Consider the following 17,284-nt stretch of genomic DNA (forward strand, 5'->3'; position numbering starts at 1 on the left):
CATGGCAGGTGCCGACGGTGAGGATTTGGGTCGGGACCTGCTGAGTGACCTCAGGAATGAGAAGCTGACCGAGCAAACGAAGGTATGCACAGGCCCACGGGGTCACCCCAGTCTTCTGCGCAACGAACCTCAAATTCACAATTCCCTGTTGATTCTCCACCCCAGGTTTCTTTGCTGTCCCTGAGCTTGGAATACCCATCCGAGCTGTGGCCTGATGCTTCTGCAGCCGAAGCAGCCGCCACTTCCTTGTTGGATGTCCTGGTCCTCCTACCCCCACGGCCCTCAGCTCTAAGGAAGCCCCTGCTGCTGGCGGCTACCTCCGTCCTGGTGACAGGAGGTGTGCTGGGCTCCACCTCAGGAGCCTCCTGCCGGCTGCTTCCTCTGCTGCTAGGCCTCGCTTCGGGTCGAGATGTGGGTCGAGGCTTTGGCCCCATTTCAGAACAGCGTCCCCTGCAGGCCACAGCGTGTGAGTGCCTGCGAGAGCTGGAGAGCTGCAAGCCCGGGCTGCTGGGGGGCTCGCTGGGGCTGCTCCGGAGTCTGCTGGGGCAGGAAGGCCCCATCCAGCCACTCAGCCTATTGTTGGCACTTTCCCTGAGGGACAGTTTGGTGATACAGTCCAGATCTGGGGCTAGCCTACAGGGCCTGCTTGTGTCTGGGTTTTCCACTGGGAGTGGTCCCTGGGACTGGACCCTAGCTGAAGAGGGTGCTGCCCACCTTATACCCCAGGCACCCAGCTGGCCCACCCCTTATGAGGGGGGATGTGGCCTTGCAGCGCTAGAACCCAGTCCTGAGGAGGCCCGGGAGCTGAGGGCTGCGGTGGCCCAACTCCTGGACGCCTCCTATCTGCTCACTCCTGTGGCCCAAGCCCAGCTACTGTGGCTGCTGGGCTGGACCCTACGAGGTCTTCGGGGACAGCCACCGGCGCTTTTCAAGCCCCAGCTGGCACGGCTGCTGGGCACAGCACAGCTGACCCTGCTGCATGCTGTTCTTGCTCTCAAAGCGGCCTTTGGGGAGGCACTGTTCACTGCTCAGGATGAGGCCCTGCTGCTCCGACGGCTCACCTTGGCCGCTCAGCATCCATCCCTGCCCCTGCCTACCCACCTCTTTTACCTGCACTGCCTCCTGAGCTTCCCTGAGAACTGGCCACTGGGCCCTGAAGGGGAGGAGGCTGCCCCATTACTGCTGGGGCCCCAGCTGTGCCGCAGCCTCATGCCCAGTCTTCTGCATGACCCCATGGCCCTGCTGGCCCGCCTGCATTTGCTGTGCCTGCTGTGTGCTGAAGAGGAGGAAGAGGATAAAGGCCAACTTCAGAGCCCATGGCAGTACCTGGAAGAGTTGCTGGCTGGCTTGCGACAGAGGGCAGCTGTGGGTGGCAGTCCCCGGGCCTTGGCCACTCTCTGCTTCCAGGCTTCATATCTGGTTGCCAGCTGCTTGGCTGGGAAAACAAAAGTGCTGACACCATTGATTCATGGGTTGGCCCAGCTGTATCGAGCTCGGCCTATGCTGGCCCCCCACCTTGTGGACTTCTTGGATAAGGTGGGCCCTGAGCTGGGGGAGCCCCTCAAGAGGGTGCTGCAACAGGAGGTGGTGTCCAGGCCTGTCAGGAATGAAGCTCTTCGCTGGCATCTGCAAATGCTGGCAAAAGTGGCAGAGGGGGATGCTCAGACTGCCACCCTCAGCTTTCTGCAGGCTGCTGCTACCCACTGCATAGACTGGAGCCTGCAGCAGGCCCTGCTGCGCGTCTGCCTTGCTCTATTGCAGGCAGGTGGAGGAAATGGCCTGACTGACCTACTGCAGGTGCTGGCCAGGCAACTGGAGGACCCTGATGGCCGGGACCATGCCCGCCTCTACTACATCCTCCTGGCTCACCTGGCAGGGCCCAAGTTAGGGATAGCCCTGGACCCCTCACTTGCAGCACCTGCGCTGGCCTCTTCCCTGGTGGCTGAGAACCAGGGTTTTGCTGTGACACTGATGGTGCAGGAGACCCCAGCTCCCATTCAGCTGAGTGTGGGCCCCCGGATGCTAAAAGGCTCATTACCAGTCCTGCAGCTTCAAATAGAGGCCCTGGAGCCCATATACTCTCTGGAACTGCGCTTCCGTGTGGAAGGACAACTCTATGCACCCTTGGGGGCCATCCGTGTGCCTTACCTGTGTCCTGGCCGCCCTGCCCACCCTCTGTTCCTTCCCCTGAAGCCCCGACGTTCAGCCCCCGCACACCTGGAGGTCCAGGCCCTTTACAGCACACCTGCTGGCCTCACATGCCATGCCCCGCTGCCGCCCCTGTCTGTGAACTTCGAAGACCTCTTTTTGCCTTTCCCCCAGCCTCCTGATGGGGTGGAACAGGGCTTCTTTGAGAAGCTGTGGGACTCCTGCCTGCCAAAGGGTGCTGAGAGTCGTGTGTGGTGTCCACTCGGGCCACAAGGGCTGGAGACCTTGGTGTCCCACCACCTGGAGCCCTTTGTGATAATGGCTCAGCCCCCCACCAACTACCACATAGCCATTCGCCTGCCACCGTCCTCCATGCTCCTGCTGCGGCTAGAAGCAGCCCAGGTAGACGGGGTGCCTGTGGCCCTGCGGACCGATGACTGGGCTGTACTGCCTCTGGCAGGAGACTATCTCCGTGGGCTGGTGGGCACTAAGTGAGCCCTGGGAAGCCAGGTGGGAACAGGACTATGGCCTTTGTGGGATTGGCCTAAGAGGAGCTACTAAATGCAGGGGACATACTCCTGTACAGTAGCTCCTTTCTCATAAAAACCCATATCCACTGATCACCCTCGCTGTCCTGTTTTCTTTGGGGTCCTGGTCAGGAGCAAGCTGACTGAAGTGGGGTCATAGGCCCCAGCCTAAACCCTAAGTTTGTAAAGCTATGTATTTTCTTCCTGCTTAGATAGGTTAAGAATTTCTAGAATCTGCCCAGGAGTCAGGAGGAAAAAAGCATCCTCTCTGTTCCTCTCTGTTTTCTGGAGAGGGTCCACCTTTGCCTGAGGTCACTCAAAAATTTAGTGTATAGAGGCTGGAGCTAGAACTAGGTCCCCCTGTCTTGGAGGCTGACTCTTCAATTCCCAAGAGTTACCAGGCCCTGTCCCAGAGAACTCAGTCTGGACAGGATGGTGGGCTGGCTGCTGGAATCAGCAAGAGGAGGCTGTGGGCCCATATGGCCCCTTCCCCACTTCCCCAGGCTGTATGGATCACAGCCAGCTCTAGGGAGAGCCTGCCAGGGCAGAGAAAGGAGGTCACATGGGCTAAAGTCAGGTTGGCTTGTCCTAACCCCAACCCCTGAGACACAGTCTGTCCTTTAAAATCTCAGGTAAGAAGAACTTGTTCTAGTTATTTTTCCAAACATGGAAGACAATTAGGATTTAGATGTACTGAGCCAACTCTGCTGTCCAGCAAGGAGCCAGTGTTTCCCACATACATTGCCTCATGTCATCCTCACAGCGGCTCTGCAGGGCCCCATGGATGAGGAAATCTGTAGGCCAAAGGGGTTGAGTGAACGTCACCAAGCTGGCTGGAAATAGTATTTTGTCACCCCGTAGCAAGTTTTCATTAGCACACTGTCAGAGCTCAGCGCTTCAGGGGCCACATAGTCTCCAGCCCTGTGCCCTGGGCAAACCCCAGGGTGCTGTGGAAGCAGCTGTCAGCAGCTCTAGATGGGAGAATGGGTTTGGGCCTAAGCTGTTCTGAGGCCAGGTCTCTTCTGCTGTCTCTGCCTGAGAGTTCCCAACCCTCCTGACTTGGTCAGAAAGGAGGGCCTGGGCCAGTGGGAGGTGGCAGAGATCAAATTGAGAAGTTTGCTCTGTCACCTTGCAAGTCCTTGCCAAATCAGGAAAGGGTCAGTTCCAGAAAATAAACTTCAGCTGTTTTCTGCGGAGATAAGAGGTGAGACAAAAATCTCAAGTTAGCTACAAAGCCTTGGGGAGACTAGGAGAGGTCTTCCAAGAAGCCACCTCTGGAGCTGTTGCTTTCCTGGACATACTCCCTGCCTACAGTCCAGCCACTTAGCACCAGGAAGCCAGCTACGGCTCTCGCTGGGGTGGGACTACTGCCACTGCTATGCACAGCACAAAGTCAGAGAGCCTGTCCACATCTGGGTGGGAGCAATTGAAAGTGATGGCCTTGGCCTGACCTCCTCCATCTGAGTCACTCAAAGGACTGGGGATGTTTCTCATGGAAATTTGGGAAATATAAGTTATTTTACACAGATGCAGAAAGTGGTATTAATCAGTAGCCTAAGATTAAGATAAATGGCCTATGTAAAGACTGACCGTCCATCTTCTTGTCTATGGCCATGAGCCTATGTATGCAGCCGTCTCATTTTATCCATCCACATCCAGGGCTGGAGACCAGGTGGCCTCCAACCCCCACCCCACCCCACTCATACGTCGGACACTGCCTATGAGTTCCAGGTTGTGACCTATGAGTCTTACCAATGGGCTGTAAATAAGTGTTCCCACAAACCCCTCTGGAGGCTTGATGATTTTTAGGATAATTCACAGAACCCAGGGAAAGTCTCTTCTTATATTTATCCATTTGAAAGGATATTACATGGCTGGGGATTTAGCTCAGTGGTTCTGCCACCTGCCTTGCAAGTGCAAGTACCACAGCCCTTCCTCTCTTCCTGAAGCAATTATAATTTCCAGGGTTCTGTCCATGCTGTGTCTTTCTATTTGTTAAGGTTTTTTGTTTGTTTGTTTGGTTGTTTTTTTTTTGGTACTGGGGGTTGAACTCGGGTCCTTGTGCTTGCGAGGCAGGCAGCAGAACCACTGCAGCAGAATCCCTGGCCCAGTAGTTGTTAGTTTTTAGTTTGTTTATTTTAGTGTGGTCATTCAGGTGACAGCCTCAATCCTGCACCCAGCCAGGAATTACATCATTAGGACAAAATACTCTTGGACCTCACAACAATATTGCCACAGGATTGGGGGGAATGATTTGTTAGCATTTATTTTTGTACTTTAAAAATACAAAAATTAATGTGCAGGTCTTTAAATGTTACAAATTTCTGTTTGTGCTAACAGTCAAGATCACACCTAAGAGTGAAGTGTGGAGTGGTGAGCTGACTGTAAATAACATGTGTATTATCTGCTGTTAACTGTTGCCCATTCAAACAGAAATTCACCAACTTTAACTACCTTCCTCTATTTGGGGAGAATTAAGCAATGAATAGAGCCTCACATAATATGGATATAGAAGCCAGGCATGGTGATGCAGTCTGTAATCCTAGGCACTTGGGAGACAGGATCACCACAAATTTGAGGCCGGCCTAGACAGAGAGACCCTGTCTCAAAAACAAAACAAAATAGGGCCAGGGGGCTGGGGATTTAGCTCTGTGGTTCTGCTGCCTGCTTCGCAAGTGCAAGTTCCCAAGTTTGATCCCTGATACCAAACCCCCACACACACAAAAAAAAGTAGAAAATTTTCTGTAATCACTATGTAATTAGGCACTAATTTTCAGCTTGCTGTTGCATGCTAGAGATGATTATTTTTTGCCAATAACTAGAAACAAAAATTCAAAAATTGTGTCCCAGATTCTGATAGACATCATCAATGGGTATTTTTTTTTCCAGATTTAATTGAGTTTATTGGTACATTTTAGGGATACAGTACAGTTACATTCATTGTTGGGAATTTGTACCTCTACATGACATGCCTTGGTTCTCATTTTTTCCCCTTCCAATGGGTATTTTTAAAACCATTATTAGAAAGACCAAAACTCACAAATACTTATTTAATATTTTGTTGTCACTGGCCACAATAGTTTTGTTTTTGTTTGTGTTTTAGTTAATGATGATTGTTGATTTGGAAGTCAATGTCATGTCCTAAAATGTTGTTGTTATTGTTGTTGTTGTTGTTGTTTTGGTACCGGGGATCAAACTCAGGCCCTTGCGCTTACAAGGCAGGCAGCAGAACCACTGAACCAAATCCTCAGCCATCATGTCTTAAAGTGGACTCAATATGTCAAGGCCCTGAGAATTCTGTCTGATAGATCTGCATTATATTTTGCAAAAGTTCTTCATATTAAGTAACTTCCAAGGAAAAGAAAGATTTCAACATATGAATTGTCAGGGGGGGACCAACAAATAGGTCACAGCAATCAATAATTTTCCAAATCAGAAAGTAACAGACCTGGTGGAATTCAATCAAACATTTAGGCCAGAAATTATATCAATTCTCTGACATCTCTTCCAGAAGATAGAAGTCGAGGGAATACTTCCTTCCTCACCCTGTGAGGCTGGCATCACTCCAATATTAACACCACAGAAATATGTTACCAAAAAGAAAAGAAAATCACAGATTAATATCTCCCATGAACACAGATGCAAAAAACTTTGACAAAATATTAGCAAATTAGGGGCTGGGGCTATAGCTCCTTGGTAGAATACTTAACACGAACAAGGTCCTAGGTTTGATTCCCAACACTAATGATAAATTTTAAAATTAGCAAACTGACGGGCGTGGTGGCACACGCCTGAATCCCAGCACTTGGGAGGCTGAAGCAGGAGATTCACCATGAGTTCAAGGCCAGCCTCAGCTACGTAGTTCAAGGACAGCCCGAACCGCAAAACAAGACTGTGTCTCCATACAATAAAACAACAAAAATTAGTAAGTTGCACCCAACAATGCATAAAAAAGAATTATATGCTGTGAACAAGTGGGATATATCCCAAGTATGCAAGGCTGGTTTTGGGGGTTTTCTTGTTTGTTTGTTTTGGCATGGAACTTAAGACCTTGTGTTTACAAGGCAGGAGGCAGAACCACTGAGGTAAGTCCTGGCCCCTTTGTTTTGAGACAGGGTCTTTTTATGTAGTTTAGGCTGGGCCTTGAACTCATGGCAATCTTCCTTTCTCAGCCTCCAGAGTGCTGGGATTACAGACGTGTGCCCCCACGCCCGGCTAAGGCTGGTTTAACATTCAAAAATTAATCATATTAACAGGCTAAAGAAGAAATATCACAGAATAGTATCAATACATGGAAAAAAGGCATTTGACAAAACTCAACATTAATTCATGATAAAAACGCTCAGGAAGGGCCAGGGATTTAGCTCCGTGGTTCTGCTGCCTTCCTCGCAAGTACAAGGTCCCAAGTTCGATCTCCAGTACCAAAAAACTTTCAGGAAACTAGGAGGGGAACCTCCTTGAACTAATAAAAAATATCTGTAAAACATTTACCATATGATTCAGTAATTGTCTTCCCTGACAGCTACCCATATGAGCTGAAAACTTACATTTACATAGAAGCTTGCACACAGATGTTTATAGCAGCTGTATTCATAATTGCCAAAACTTAGTAGCAGCCAGCCATGGTGGCACAAGCCTGTTGGCCAACTATTTGGGAGGCTGAGGCAAGAGGATCATACCTTCACAGCCAGCCCAGGCTACACGGCAACTTAGTGAGACCAGTCTTTATATAAGAAAGAAAGGACTGGTGATGTAGCTCGGGTAGAGCACATCGGGTAGAGCATGTGCAAGGCCATGGGTTCACTCTCAGCAACACACACACACACACACACACACACACACACACACACACACACACGCTAAGTGATAGGTGGGGGGGTAAATTGGTAGAGCAGAGGAACTGTAGGGCTGTAAAACTGCACTGTAAGAGACTATAGCCATGGATACCTGTTGCTATAGTTAGATGTTACATGACACTTGTGCTGGAGGGTGCAGCTTAGTAGCAGAGCACATGCTTATGTGCAAAGCCTTGGGTTCAATTCTAGCAGCGTCCACCCTTCAGAAAAGTTGACCCCCTGTGCTTAGGGGAGCATGTGTATAATCCAGCTACTCAGGTGGTTGGTGCAGAAGCATCACAAATTTGAGCCCAGCCTGAGAAAATTAGCAAGACCTCATCTTAAAATTTAATGTTTTTGTAAAAATGTTTTAAAACATAGGGCTAGGGATGTAGATCAGGGACCAGCATGAGGCCTTAGGTGCAATCCTTAGTACTGAAAAAAGAAAAAATTTTCCCCGAAGGTCCATGTGGTAAAAGCTTGGTATCCAGGGTGGCACTGTTGGGAGGTGGTAGAACCTTTGAGAGGCAGTGTCAAGAGGGAGGTTGGTAGGACATAGGGGCTGTGCCCTCAAAAGGGACAATGGGACTCCAGCCCTTCCCTCCCTCCCTCTTTCCTTCTTTCCCTCTGTCTCTTCCTCTTCCTCCTCTTCTTCTTTTTTATTTAGAAGGAAGAGAGGACCAGGGATGTAGCTCAGCAGTACAGTGCCTGCCTGGCAAGTGTGAAGTCCTGAGTTTGATTCCCAGTACCAAAAAGAACAGGAAGAATGAAAAAGTACACACTAGTAAGAGTGCAGGCCCTCAAGAGAGAGCCCTTCTTCTTTGTAGCATCCTACAAAGTGGATGTAAGCAGTTTTGCACCCACCATGATGTTCACTGCAGCCCAAAGGAACAGAGCCAACAAGTCCTGAACTGAAATCTCCAAAAATGTGAGCCCAATTTATCTTGTCTGTTGTTTTGGCTTGGGTTTTTTGTTTGTTTGTTTGTTTTTTTAGTCAGGGTCTCACTGTGTGGTTGAGACTGACCTGGAACTCACTATGTAGCCCAGGCTGGTCTTGAACTCACAGAGATCCTCCTGCCTCAGCCTCCTGAGTGCTGGGATTACAGGTGTGCACCACCACGCCCGGCTATCTTGTCTGTTAATAAATTGGTTATTTCAGGGACTTGCAAAGCGATAGAAAGTTATCTCAAGCACATCACACATTAGTCAGAACTCGGGATGTACACACCAAATACAAACTTGAGTGTCACGACTTTGGTGGTGCTGATGTGTGAATATAAATTCACCCATTGTAACAAATGTCCCTATAGAGTAATCCAGTTTCCCTTACGTGTTCCCTTTCCTGATTGAGAAACAGTGCTCTGTGACCTGGCCAGCGGCAGGCTGTTACCAGCAGGCTTGAGCTAAACCAGGGCTGTGAACTTCCTCAGGCACTGATAAATGTTTCTAGATTATTGCTCAAAACACTGAAAGAAATCAGCTGCAGCCCTGAGCTAGTTCCTCAAACTCTCAACCACCCCCAACGCCTTCAGTGTAAATCTCGCCAGAGGCCGTCTCTCTTCTTGCTGTCCATACAGCAAGGCCATGAGCAGTGAGTAAATTCCCCAAGAAATTCTCCAAACACATCGCCCTGGTGCTCAGTGCTTCTCTCTTTGCAATCCCACCAGTCCCATCTGTGGGGGGCACTTCCTGTGGGAATGCCCCTGCCTCCATTTGGGGGAGCATTTTCAGCCTTGAATTGGATGGGGTGTTGACAATGGAGGAAGCAGTGGATCTATGGAAATCTCTGTATCATCTGTTTGATATGCTGTGAATCTAGAACCGCTCTTTAAAAAAACTGTGTTTGGGCTGGGGATTTAGCTCAGTGTTTCTGCCACCTGCCTCTCAGCATAAGATCCCGAGTTTAATCCCCAGCACCAAAAAAAAAAAAAAAAAAAAAAAAAAAAAAAAAAAAAAAAAAAAAAGAAAAAGAAAAAGAGTTTAAGAGAGAACTCCCACTTCCTCATTTCAAAACTTAATACAAAGCTACAGTAATCAAAATAGTGTTGCTGACATGAAATTGACTTATAGGCCAATGCAATAAAATTGAGAGCTCAGAAAGAATCATGTAATTATGGTCAAGTGGCCGGGGATTTAGCTCAGTGGTGCCACTGCCTGCCTTGCAAGCACAAGGACCTGAGTTTGATCCCCGGTAACGCCCCCCGCAAATGTAAACAATTATGGTCAACTGAGTTTTCAGAAGGGTGCTAAGACAATTCAGTGGTGAAAGAACAGTCTCATCAATGATGAATGAAGCAAGATCCCCACTTCATACCATCACAAAAATTAACTCAAAACGAATCAAAGATCAAAGTTGTAAGACTAAAATTATAAAATGCCTAGAAGAAAAGATGGAAAATTTTATGACCTTGGATTTGACAATTTTTTTAAAGATATTATGCCAATAATATGAACCACAAAAGAAAAAAAATAGGTTAGATTTCATCAAATTTTATTTTTTTAACCTTGATATGTAGTTCAGTCTGGCCTTGAGCTCACTATGTAGCCCAGCCTGGCCTCAAACGTGTAGCAATCTTCCTGTCTCAGCCTCCCAAGTGCTGGGATTATAGGTGCATGCCCCCACGCCTGGCTAGACTTCATTAAATTTTTAAATTTTGTATATAAAAAGACACTATCAACAGCAAAAAACCCAAACAAAACAAAACAAAAGACCTTATCAACAGAGTAAAAAGGCAACAGAGGATGAGAGAGTCAGCTGGGCATGGTGGCGCACGCCTGTAATCCCAGCACTCCAGAGGCTTAGGCAGGAGGATCACTGTGAGTTCGAGACCAGCCTGGGCTACATAGTGAGTTCCAGGTCAGTCTTAACTACATAGCGAGACCCTGTCTCAAAAAAACAACAACCAAAAAAAAAAAAAAAAAAAAAAAAAAAAAAAAAAAAGAGAGAGAGAAAGAGTCAACCTGAACTACTACGTAGCAAGACTCTATCTCAAAAAAGAAAAAGAATGAGAGAAAATATTTGGTGGGCCAGGGATTTAGCTCAGTGGTGCTGTACCTGCCTGGCAAGTGCAAGGTTTTGAGTTTGATTCCTGGTACTGCAAAAAAAAATTATGTTAATCATACAATAGATACAATTACATCTGGTATCCAGAAAGTATAAAGAATTCTTCAAGCCAGGCATGGTGGCGCATGCCTGTAATCCCAGCACTCAGGAGGGTGAGGCAGGAGGATCGCTGTGAGTTCGAGACCAGCCTGGGCTACACAGTGAGTTCCAGGTCAGTCTCAACTACATAGTGAGACCCTGTCTCAAAAAAACCAAAAATAAATAAATAAATAAATGAAATTTTAAAAAATAAAAGAGCTGGGGATATACCTTGGTGAAAAGGCCCTGGATTCAATCCCCAGTACCTAAAAAACAAAATGAGGAAATTATTTAAATAGACATTTCTTCAGAGAAGAGGTACAAATGCCCAATAACCACATGAGAAAATGCAAAACATCATGAGTCATTGGGAAATGCAATATAAAACCACTCTGATCTACCACCTTACAACCCCTGGAATAGCTATAACAGAAAGGACAGATAGTAGCACGCAGGAATGAAGATGTGGACAAATTAGAGCCTCCACATACTGCTGGTGGCAATGTAAAACACAGCAGCTGCTTTTGGAAATATTTTGGTGGCTCTTCAGACTTTACCATGTGACCCAGGGATTCCATTTTATTTTCTTGTATCCCACCCCCAAAAGCCCTAACACTCCATGTGACAATATTTGGAGGTCAGGCCTTAAGGGAGGTGACTAAGGCCAAAAAGATCAAGGGGGGACCCTGATCACACAAGACTGGTGTCCTTCTGAGAAGAGGCTCTCTTCACACCACACAGCGAAAACCATGTGCAGACGCAGTGAGAAGCCCAACATTGGCAAGGCAGAAAGGGAGGCTTTGCTGGGTGTGGTGTCATACACTTGTTATCACCACGAGTTCAAGGCCACCCTAGGTTACATAGTGAGTTCAAGGCCAGCCTGAATTAGGTATCGAGATCTTGTCTCAAAAAAAAAAAAGAAAGAAAGAAAGGCCTTGCCAGGAACCAACACTGTTGGCTACTGGCACCTTGAGCTTGGTTTTTTAGGTTCCAGATTGTGAGAACAGAAGTGTCTGTTTTTTAAACCACTAGTCTGTAGTATTTTACTATGGCAGCCCTAATTGACTAATACACACACCCAAGTACATATCCAAAGGAAGTGAAAATATATGTTCACACAAAATCTTATATGAGGGCCAGGATTTAGTTCAGTGGTGCTCTCACCTGCCTCGCAAGCACAAGGTCCTGAGTTCGATCCCTGGTACAAAAAAAAAAATATTTTAAGGGAATTTTATGGAGACAGGGTCTCACTGTAGTCCAGGTTGGCCTCATACTCACAGGGATCTTTCTGCCTCACTATTCAAGCATGCAGCACTATGCCCTGAGACAGTTATTTTTCATAATGGCCAAAAAGTGGAGACAATTTAGCAACTTAGCAAGAACCTGAACAGTTTAGCAAGATCCTGTTTCAAAATTTACAAAAAAAAAAAAAAAAAAAAAAAAAAAAAAAAAAGGGGAGACAATGAACTTACTGAGAAAGAAATTAGGAAAAAAATACCACTCACAATGGCATCAAGAAAATTTACTTTGGATTTAACCTAACCAAGGAAGTGAAAGACTTCTACAACAAAAACTACAGTACTCTGTAAAAGGAGATCAAAGAGGACATCAGGAAATGAAAAGATGTCCCCTGATCCTGGACAGGCAGAACAAATATGGTCAAAATGGCCAAATGTCCAAAACTGATATACAGATTTAACAGTTTCAATCAAAATCCCAGTAATATTCTTCACAAGAACTGGAGAAAATAATCCTAAAGTTCATATGGAACCAGAAGAGACCCAAATTGCAAAAGTAATTCTAGGTAACAAAAGCAAAGCAGGAGGCATGATAGTCTTGGATTATGTTATGTTATAAAGCTATAGTGATAAAAATAGCATGGTACTGGCACAGAAACAGACGTGTGGAGGCAGGTGTGGTGGTGCACGCCTGTAATCCCAGCACTGGGGCAGCTGAGACGGGATTACCTGGAGTTCAAGGACTACATATTGAGTTCAAGGCCAGTCTGAATTATATACCAAGATCCCGTCTCAAAAAGCAAAACAACAAGACATGTGAATGAGTCAAACAAAAAACAGGATGCAGAGACAATCCCAAACACATTCTATTACTTAATCTTTGAGAAAGGAGTTTCTTTTGATAGGCTCTTAAAAAATGGTGCTGAAAAAACTGGCTACCCACATGCAGAAAATTGAATCTAGACCTGTATCTCTCACCATGTACTAAAGTAAAACCAAAATGGATCAACAGTCTAAACATTGGAACAGAGACATTAAGTGGGGTGTGGTGGCAGACACACTTGTAATGCCAACACTTAGGAGGCTAAAGCAGGAGGATCAAGGCCAGCCTGGACTACATAATGAGGTCTAAACCAGCCTGAATGACATAGTGAGACCCCATCTCAAAACCAAAAGGGAGTGCTGGGGATTTAGCTCAGTGGTTCTGCCACCTGCCTCGCAAGCCCAAGGTCCCAAATTCAATCCCTGATACCCCCCAAAAATAAAATAACACACACACACACACACACACACACACATACACACACACAAAGCAAAAGTGAAAACAAAAACTCTTAATATGCCGGAAGATAAAACTCTTGAAGACATAGGCATAGTCAAAGCCTTTGTGAATAGAACACTGGTTGCACAAGAAATAATACCAAGAATCAACAAGTGGGAGCCAGGTGTGGTAGTGTATCCCTGTAATCCAGCACTCAGAAGGCTGAGGCAGGAGGACTGCCAGCACTTCAAGACCAGCCTGAGCTACATAACAAGACCATCTCTAAACAAAAACAAAAAAACAAATGGGGTCATATCGAATTTAAAAGCTTCTGCACAGCAAAAGAAAACCAACAGAGACTGAGAATGGTGAGCACGTTGGATACTGAGGCAGGAGAATCACTATGAGGTTGAAGTCAGTCTGGGCTACACTACTCAGTGAGACGCCTGTCTCAGAAAAAGAAAAAGAAAAGAAAAGAAAACCTACAGAATGGGGAAAAAAATTTGCCAGCTATTCCTCAGACAGAGAACTAATATCTAGAATATTTAAAGAACTAAATAAAATCCAGACTTTCCAAAATAAAAGACCCAGTAAAAATAGGCAACAGAAATGAATAGGCACTTCACAGAAGCAGTACAAATAACTAATAAACACACGAAGAACACAAGGACCTGAGTTCCATCCCCGGTCCCCACCCCCACCAAAAAAAAAACACACACGAAGAAATGTTCTTGGCCATTAGGGAAATGCAAATAAAAACAACACTGAGATACCATATTGCTCCAGAGAGAATGGCAATCCTCAAGAAATCAAAAATAACAAATGCTGGAGGGCCAGAGATTTAGCTCAGTGGTTTTGCTGCCTGCCTCGAAAGCACAGCGTCCCGAGTTTAATCCCTGGTACAAAAACAAACAAACAAACAGAAACAAATGTTGGAGAAGCTGTGGAGAAAAAGAACCCTTCTATATTACTGGTTGTTCTATAAACTAGTGCAACCATTGTAGAAATCAGTGTGGAGATTCCTCAAAAAAACTACAACTAGAAATTCCATTTAACCCAGCTATTCCCCTTCTAGGTATCTTCCCGACAGAGTTAAAGACATCATATTACAGTGATTCATACACAAGCATGCTTACTTATAGCAGTGCAATTCATAATTTCTAAATCTTGGAGGCTACCTGTATGTCCATCAACAGATGAATGGATAAAGAAAATGACATTTATACGCAACAGAGTACTACTGTGTGAGAAGGAAGGATAAACCTGAGCCATTTGTAGGAAAATGGATGCACCCTGACACAATAATGCTAAATGAAATGTCAGACACACAAGCTTAAATATCACATGGTTTCTCTTATATGACAAATCCAAATTATAAATAAAGGGCAAAATAAAAGAATAGGAAATAGGGAGTTAGATAATTTGTAAAAGGGAAGAGGACCAGCTATCATGGCTTTTCCTCATGATAGCCTACCCTCTTTTCTCCAGGGTGTTCTTTAATCTTCCCTTTTCTTTTTTTTACTCATCCCAAGCTCACTCTGCAGAGCCAGTTTCTTCCCTGCTCTTCACTTTTAGTTTCTTGAATAAACTTTTCCATTGTTAAAAAAAATAATCAGGGCCAGGCGTGGTAACGCACGCCTGTAATCCCAGCACTCAGGAGGTAGAGGCGCGAGGATCACTGTGAGTTAAAGGGGCCAGCCTGGGCTACAGAGTAGGTTCAAGGTCAGCCTGAACTACAGAGCGGGACCCTGACTCAAAAAACAAACTTCCCATGGTGAATGTAAGCATATGTACTACAAACATTTACTAAAATAATAATTTTTAAAAGTTTCAAGGAATGGGGAAAAATTGATACTCCATTTTTTTTTTTTAGCACTAAAGACTAAATGCAAGGCCTTCTAAGTGAGATACATTCCCAGGCTTTTATTTTATTTTTTATTTTTATTTTTGTTACCAGGGATCGAACTCGAGTCCTTGTGCTTGCAAAGCAGGCGGCAGAACCACTGAGCTAAATCCCTGGCCCCCCAGTCTTTTAGAAATTATTTTTTGTTTTGAGTTTAGTTATTCGAGACAGGGTCTTGCTGTGTAGTTGAACTATGTAGTCCAGGGTAGCCTCAGACTCTTGGTAATCCTCCTGTCTCTGCCTCCCAAGTTCAAGGACTACAGGCTTGCTGGCTAAGAATAACTATTATTAAATGAAACATTGAAAAGGTAATAACCAGTCGGAGAGCAGATGGATACACCAGTTGGTCCTGGCAAGATGACTTAGATTTGCAAAAAGATGACAAAGCTACCAAAGATGTATTAATCAAAAAATTTAGTGCTCAGAATGTAGCTTGGAGGATTGAATTCTGAAAGAAATAATTGACAAGATAATAACAAGAGGAAAAAATAATAAACAATTGTAACGGTTGAATTTTAGAAAGCTCTTATATTGAAACTGACACTTATCTTCTGACCAATGTTGCTGTCATTCTTTTTGGTTTTTTGAGACAGGGTGTCACTATGTAGTTGAGACTGACCTGGAACTCATATGTAGCCCAGGCTGGTGTCAAACACACAGAGATCCTCCTGTCTCAGCCTCCCGAGTGCTGGGATTACAGGAGTGCGCCACCACGCCCGGCTAATATTGTTATCATTTTGTCTGTCTCATATTTTGCAGCCAAACAGAATTATGTAGGAGGATAACAATCAAAGAAGTTGGATATGTTTAGAGTTGTCCTTGGCAAGTATCAGGGTATTTATGAAAGGAAAATCCCAACCAGAGAAGTCGATCTCCTAAGTAACCCTTTACTGGAATGGAAGCCCTGCTGTAGTAGTGACAGAGTGTAAGGAGCAAAATCACACAGCATGAGTAATGAACCGCCTATCCTTTGGCAGAAGTTTGTCCAGATTATGACAGATTCAAACCCCAGAATCTAGAAATTTGTAATAACAAGGCCTTGAATATGTCCTGTCCCAAACCATCCCATTTGCCAGTAAGCTCTATATTTCTAGGATGCTTTGAAAATCTATTTGCATTGCTAATTTAGTATTTGGGGATCATGTTCTTTAGCTATTGTTTTCTTCGAGTCCTTCTCAGTCAAATCTCTAGTATGTGTTTCTTTACCTAATGCTCGGTTTTCTTTCAAACACAGACAAAACCCTAGAGTCTCAAGAACTATCTTTCTCTATTAATAATAATGTGGTTTTTAAAGATTAATTGACCATAGCTTTGTGCTAGAGATTGTGTTAGACTTAAAAATTCATGGATTCTTTCTTTGTTGGGTTATTATTGAAAATAAATAGAATTTTGAATCTCAAAAAAAGTAATAACCCATTATTTCATAGTAACACTTTTTTTTTTTTAGATCATCAATGGAACATGCTAGGGAAACAATTCATTTTAAAAACTGGGAGTTTAGGGAGGCTGAGGCAGGAGGATCACTGAGTTCGAGACCAGCCTGGGCTACGTAGTGAGTTCCAGGTCAGTCTCAACTACATAGTGAGACCCTGTCTCAAAAACAAAAACAAAAACAAAAAAAACTGGGAGCAGATTTTCCCCATATGAATGTTGTCAGTGCCTGTGTGAACTGAGTGTTTCATTTCTCTCTGTTGTGTTTTTTGTTTTTTAGTTTTTTGTTCCTATCAGTAGTCCTGTGTTAGCACTGGTTAAGCTTTAATTGTTTCATTAGCCAATCAAATGTTAAAGACTACAGGGGTCTGTTTCTGTTTCTTTTTCTCCTTTTTTTTTTTTTTTAACTGTCATCGAGCATCTACTAAATCTTGATCAGGGTTTCAAGAATGACTGCAGTAGGTTTTGAAAACAGACATCATTATTGATTTGGGGTTTCTCAGAGATTATAGCTCACAGTTAGTTGTGGAGCTCTAATACAACTGACCATTTAAAATTGAACAACCGTTTATTGTTTTATAACAATGTCAGTTGTTAAACCTTGACATTTCAATCAAAACATGAATTGTAGTTACTGGGTGTGTTGGTGCACGCCTATAATCCCAGCACTTGGGAGGCTGAGGCAGGAGGATCGCTGTGATTTTGAGACCAGCCTGGGCTACATAGTGAGTTCCAGGTCAATCTCAACTACATAGTGAGACCCTGTCTCAAAAAACCAAAAATAAATAAATAAATAAAT

General features: G+C 44.9%; 1 protein-coding gene across 1 annotated transcript; it reads left to right on the forward strand.

The window, feature by feature from the left end:
• Position 1: 1 nt before the first annotated feature.
• Ap5b1 (adaptor related protein complex 5 subunit beta 1) lies at positions 2-2,771 on the forward strand. Its single transcript, XM_010635957.1, has 2 exons — positions 2-82; positions 166-2,771. The coding sequence occupies exons 1-2, from the start codon at positions 2-4 to the stop codon at positions 2,641-2,643; spliced, it is 2,559 nt and encodes an 852-aa protein (XP_010634259.1). The 3' UTR covers positions 2,644-2,771.
• Positions 2,772-17,284: the final 14,513 nt, after the last annotated feature.

Source organism: Fukomys damarensis, unplaced genomic scaffold (assembly GCF_012274545.1).
Source record: "Fukomys damarensis isolate Sample0158 unplaced genomic scaffold, DMR_v1.0_HiC HiC_scaffold_27, whole genome shotgun sequence".
Taxonomy (NCBI): domain Eukaryota; kingdom Metazoa; phylum Chordata; class Mammalia; order Rodentia; family Bathyergidae; genus Fukomys; species Fukomys damarensis.

Coding starts and splice junctions, on each gene's coding strand:
- Ap5b1 (XM_010635957.1), top strand. CDS start 2: ATGGCAGGTGCCGACGGTGAGGATTTGGGTCGGGACCTGCTGAGTGAC. Junction 83..165: donor AGCTGACCGAGCAAACGAAG/GTATGCACAGGC, acceptor TCTCCACCCCAG/GTTTCTTTGCTGTCCCTGAG.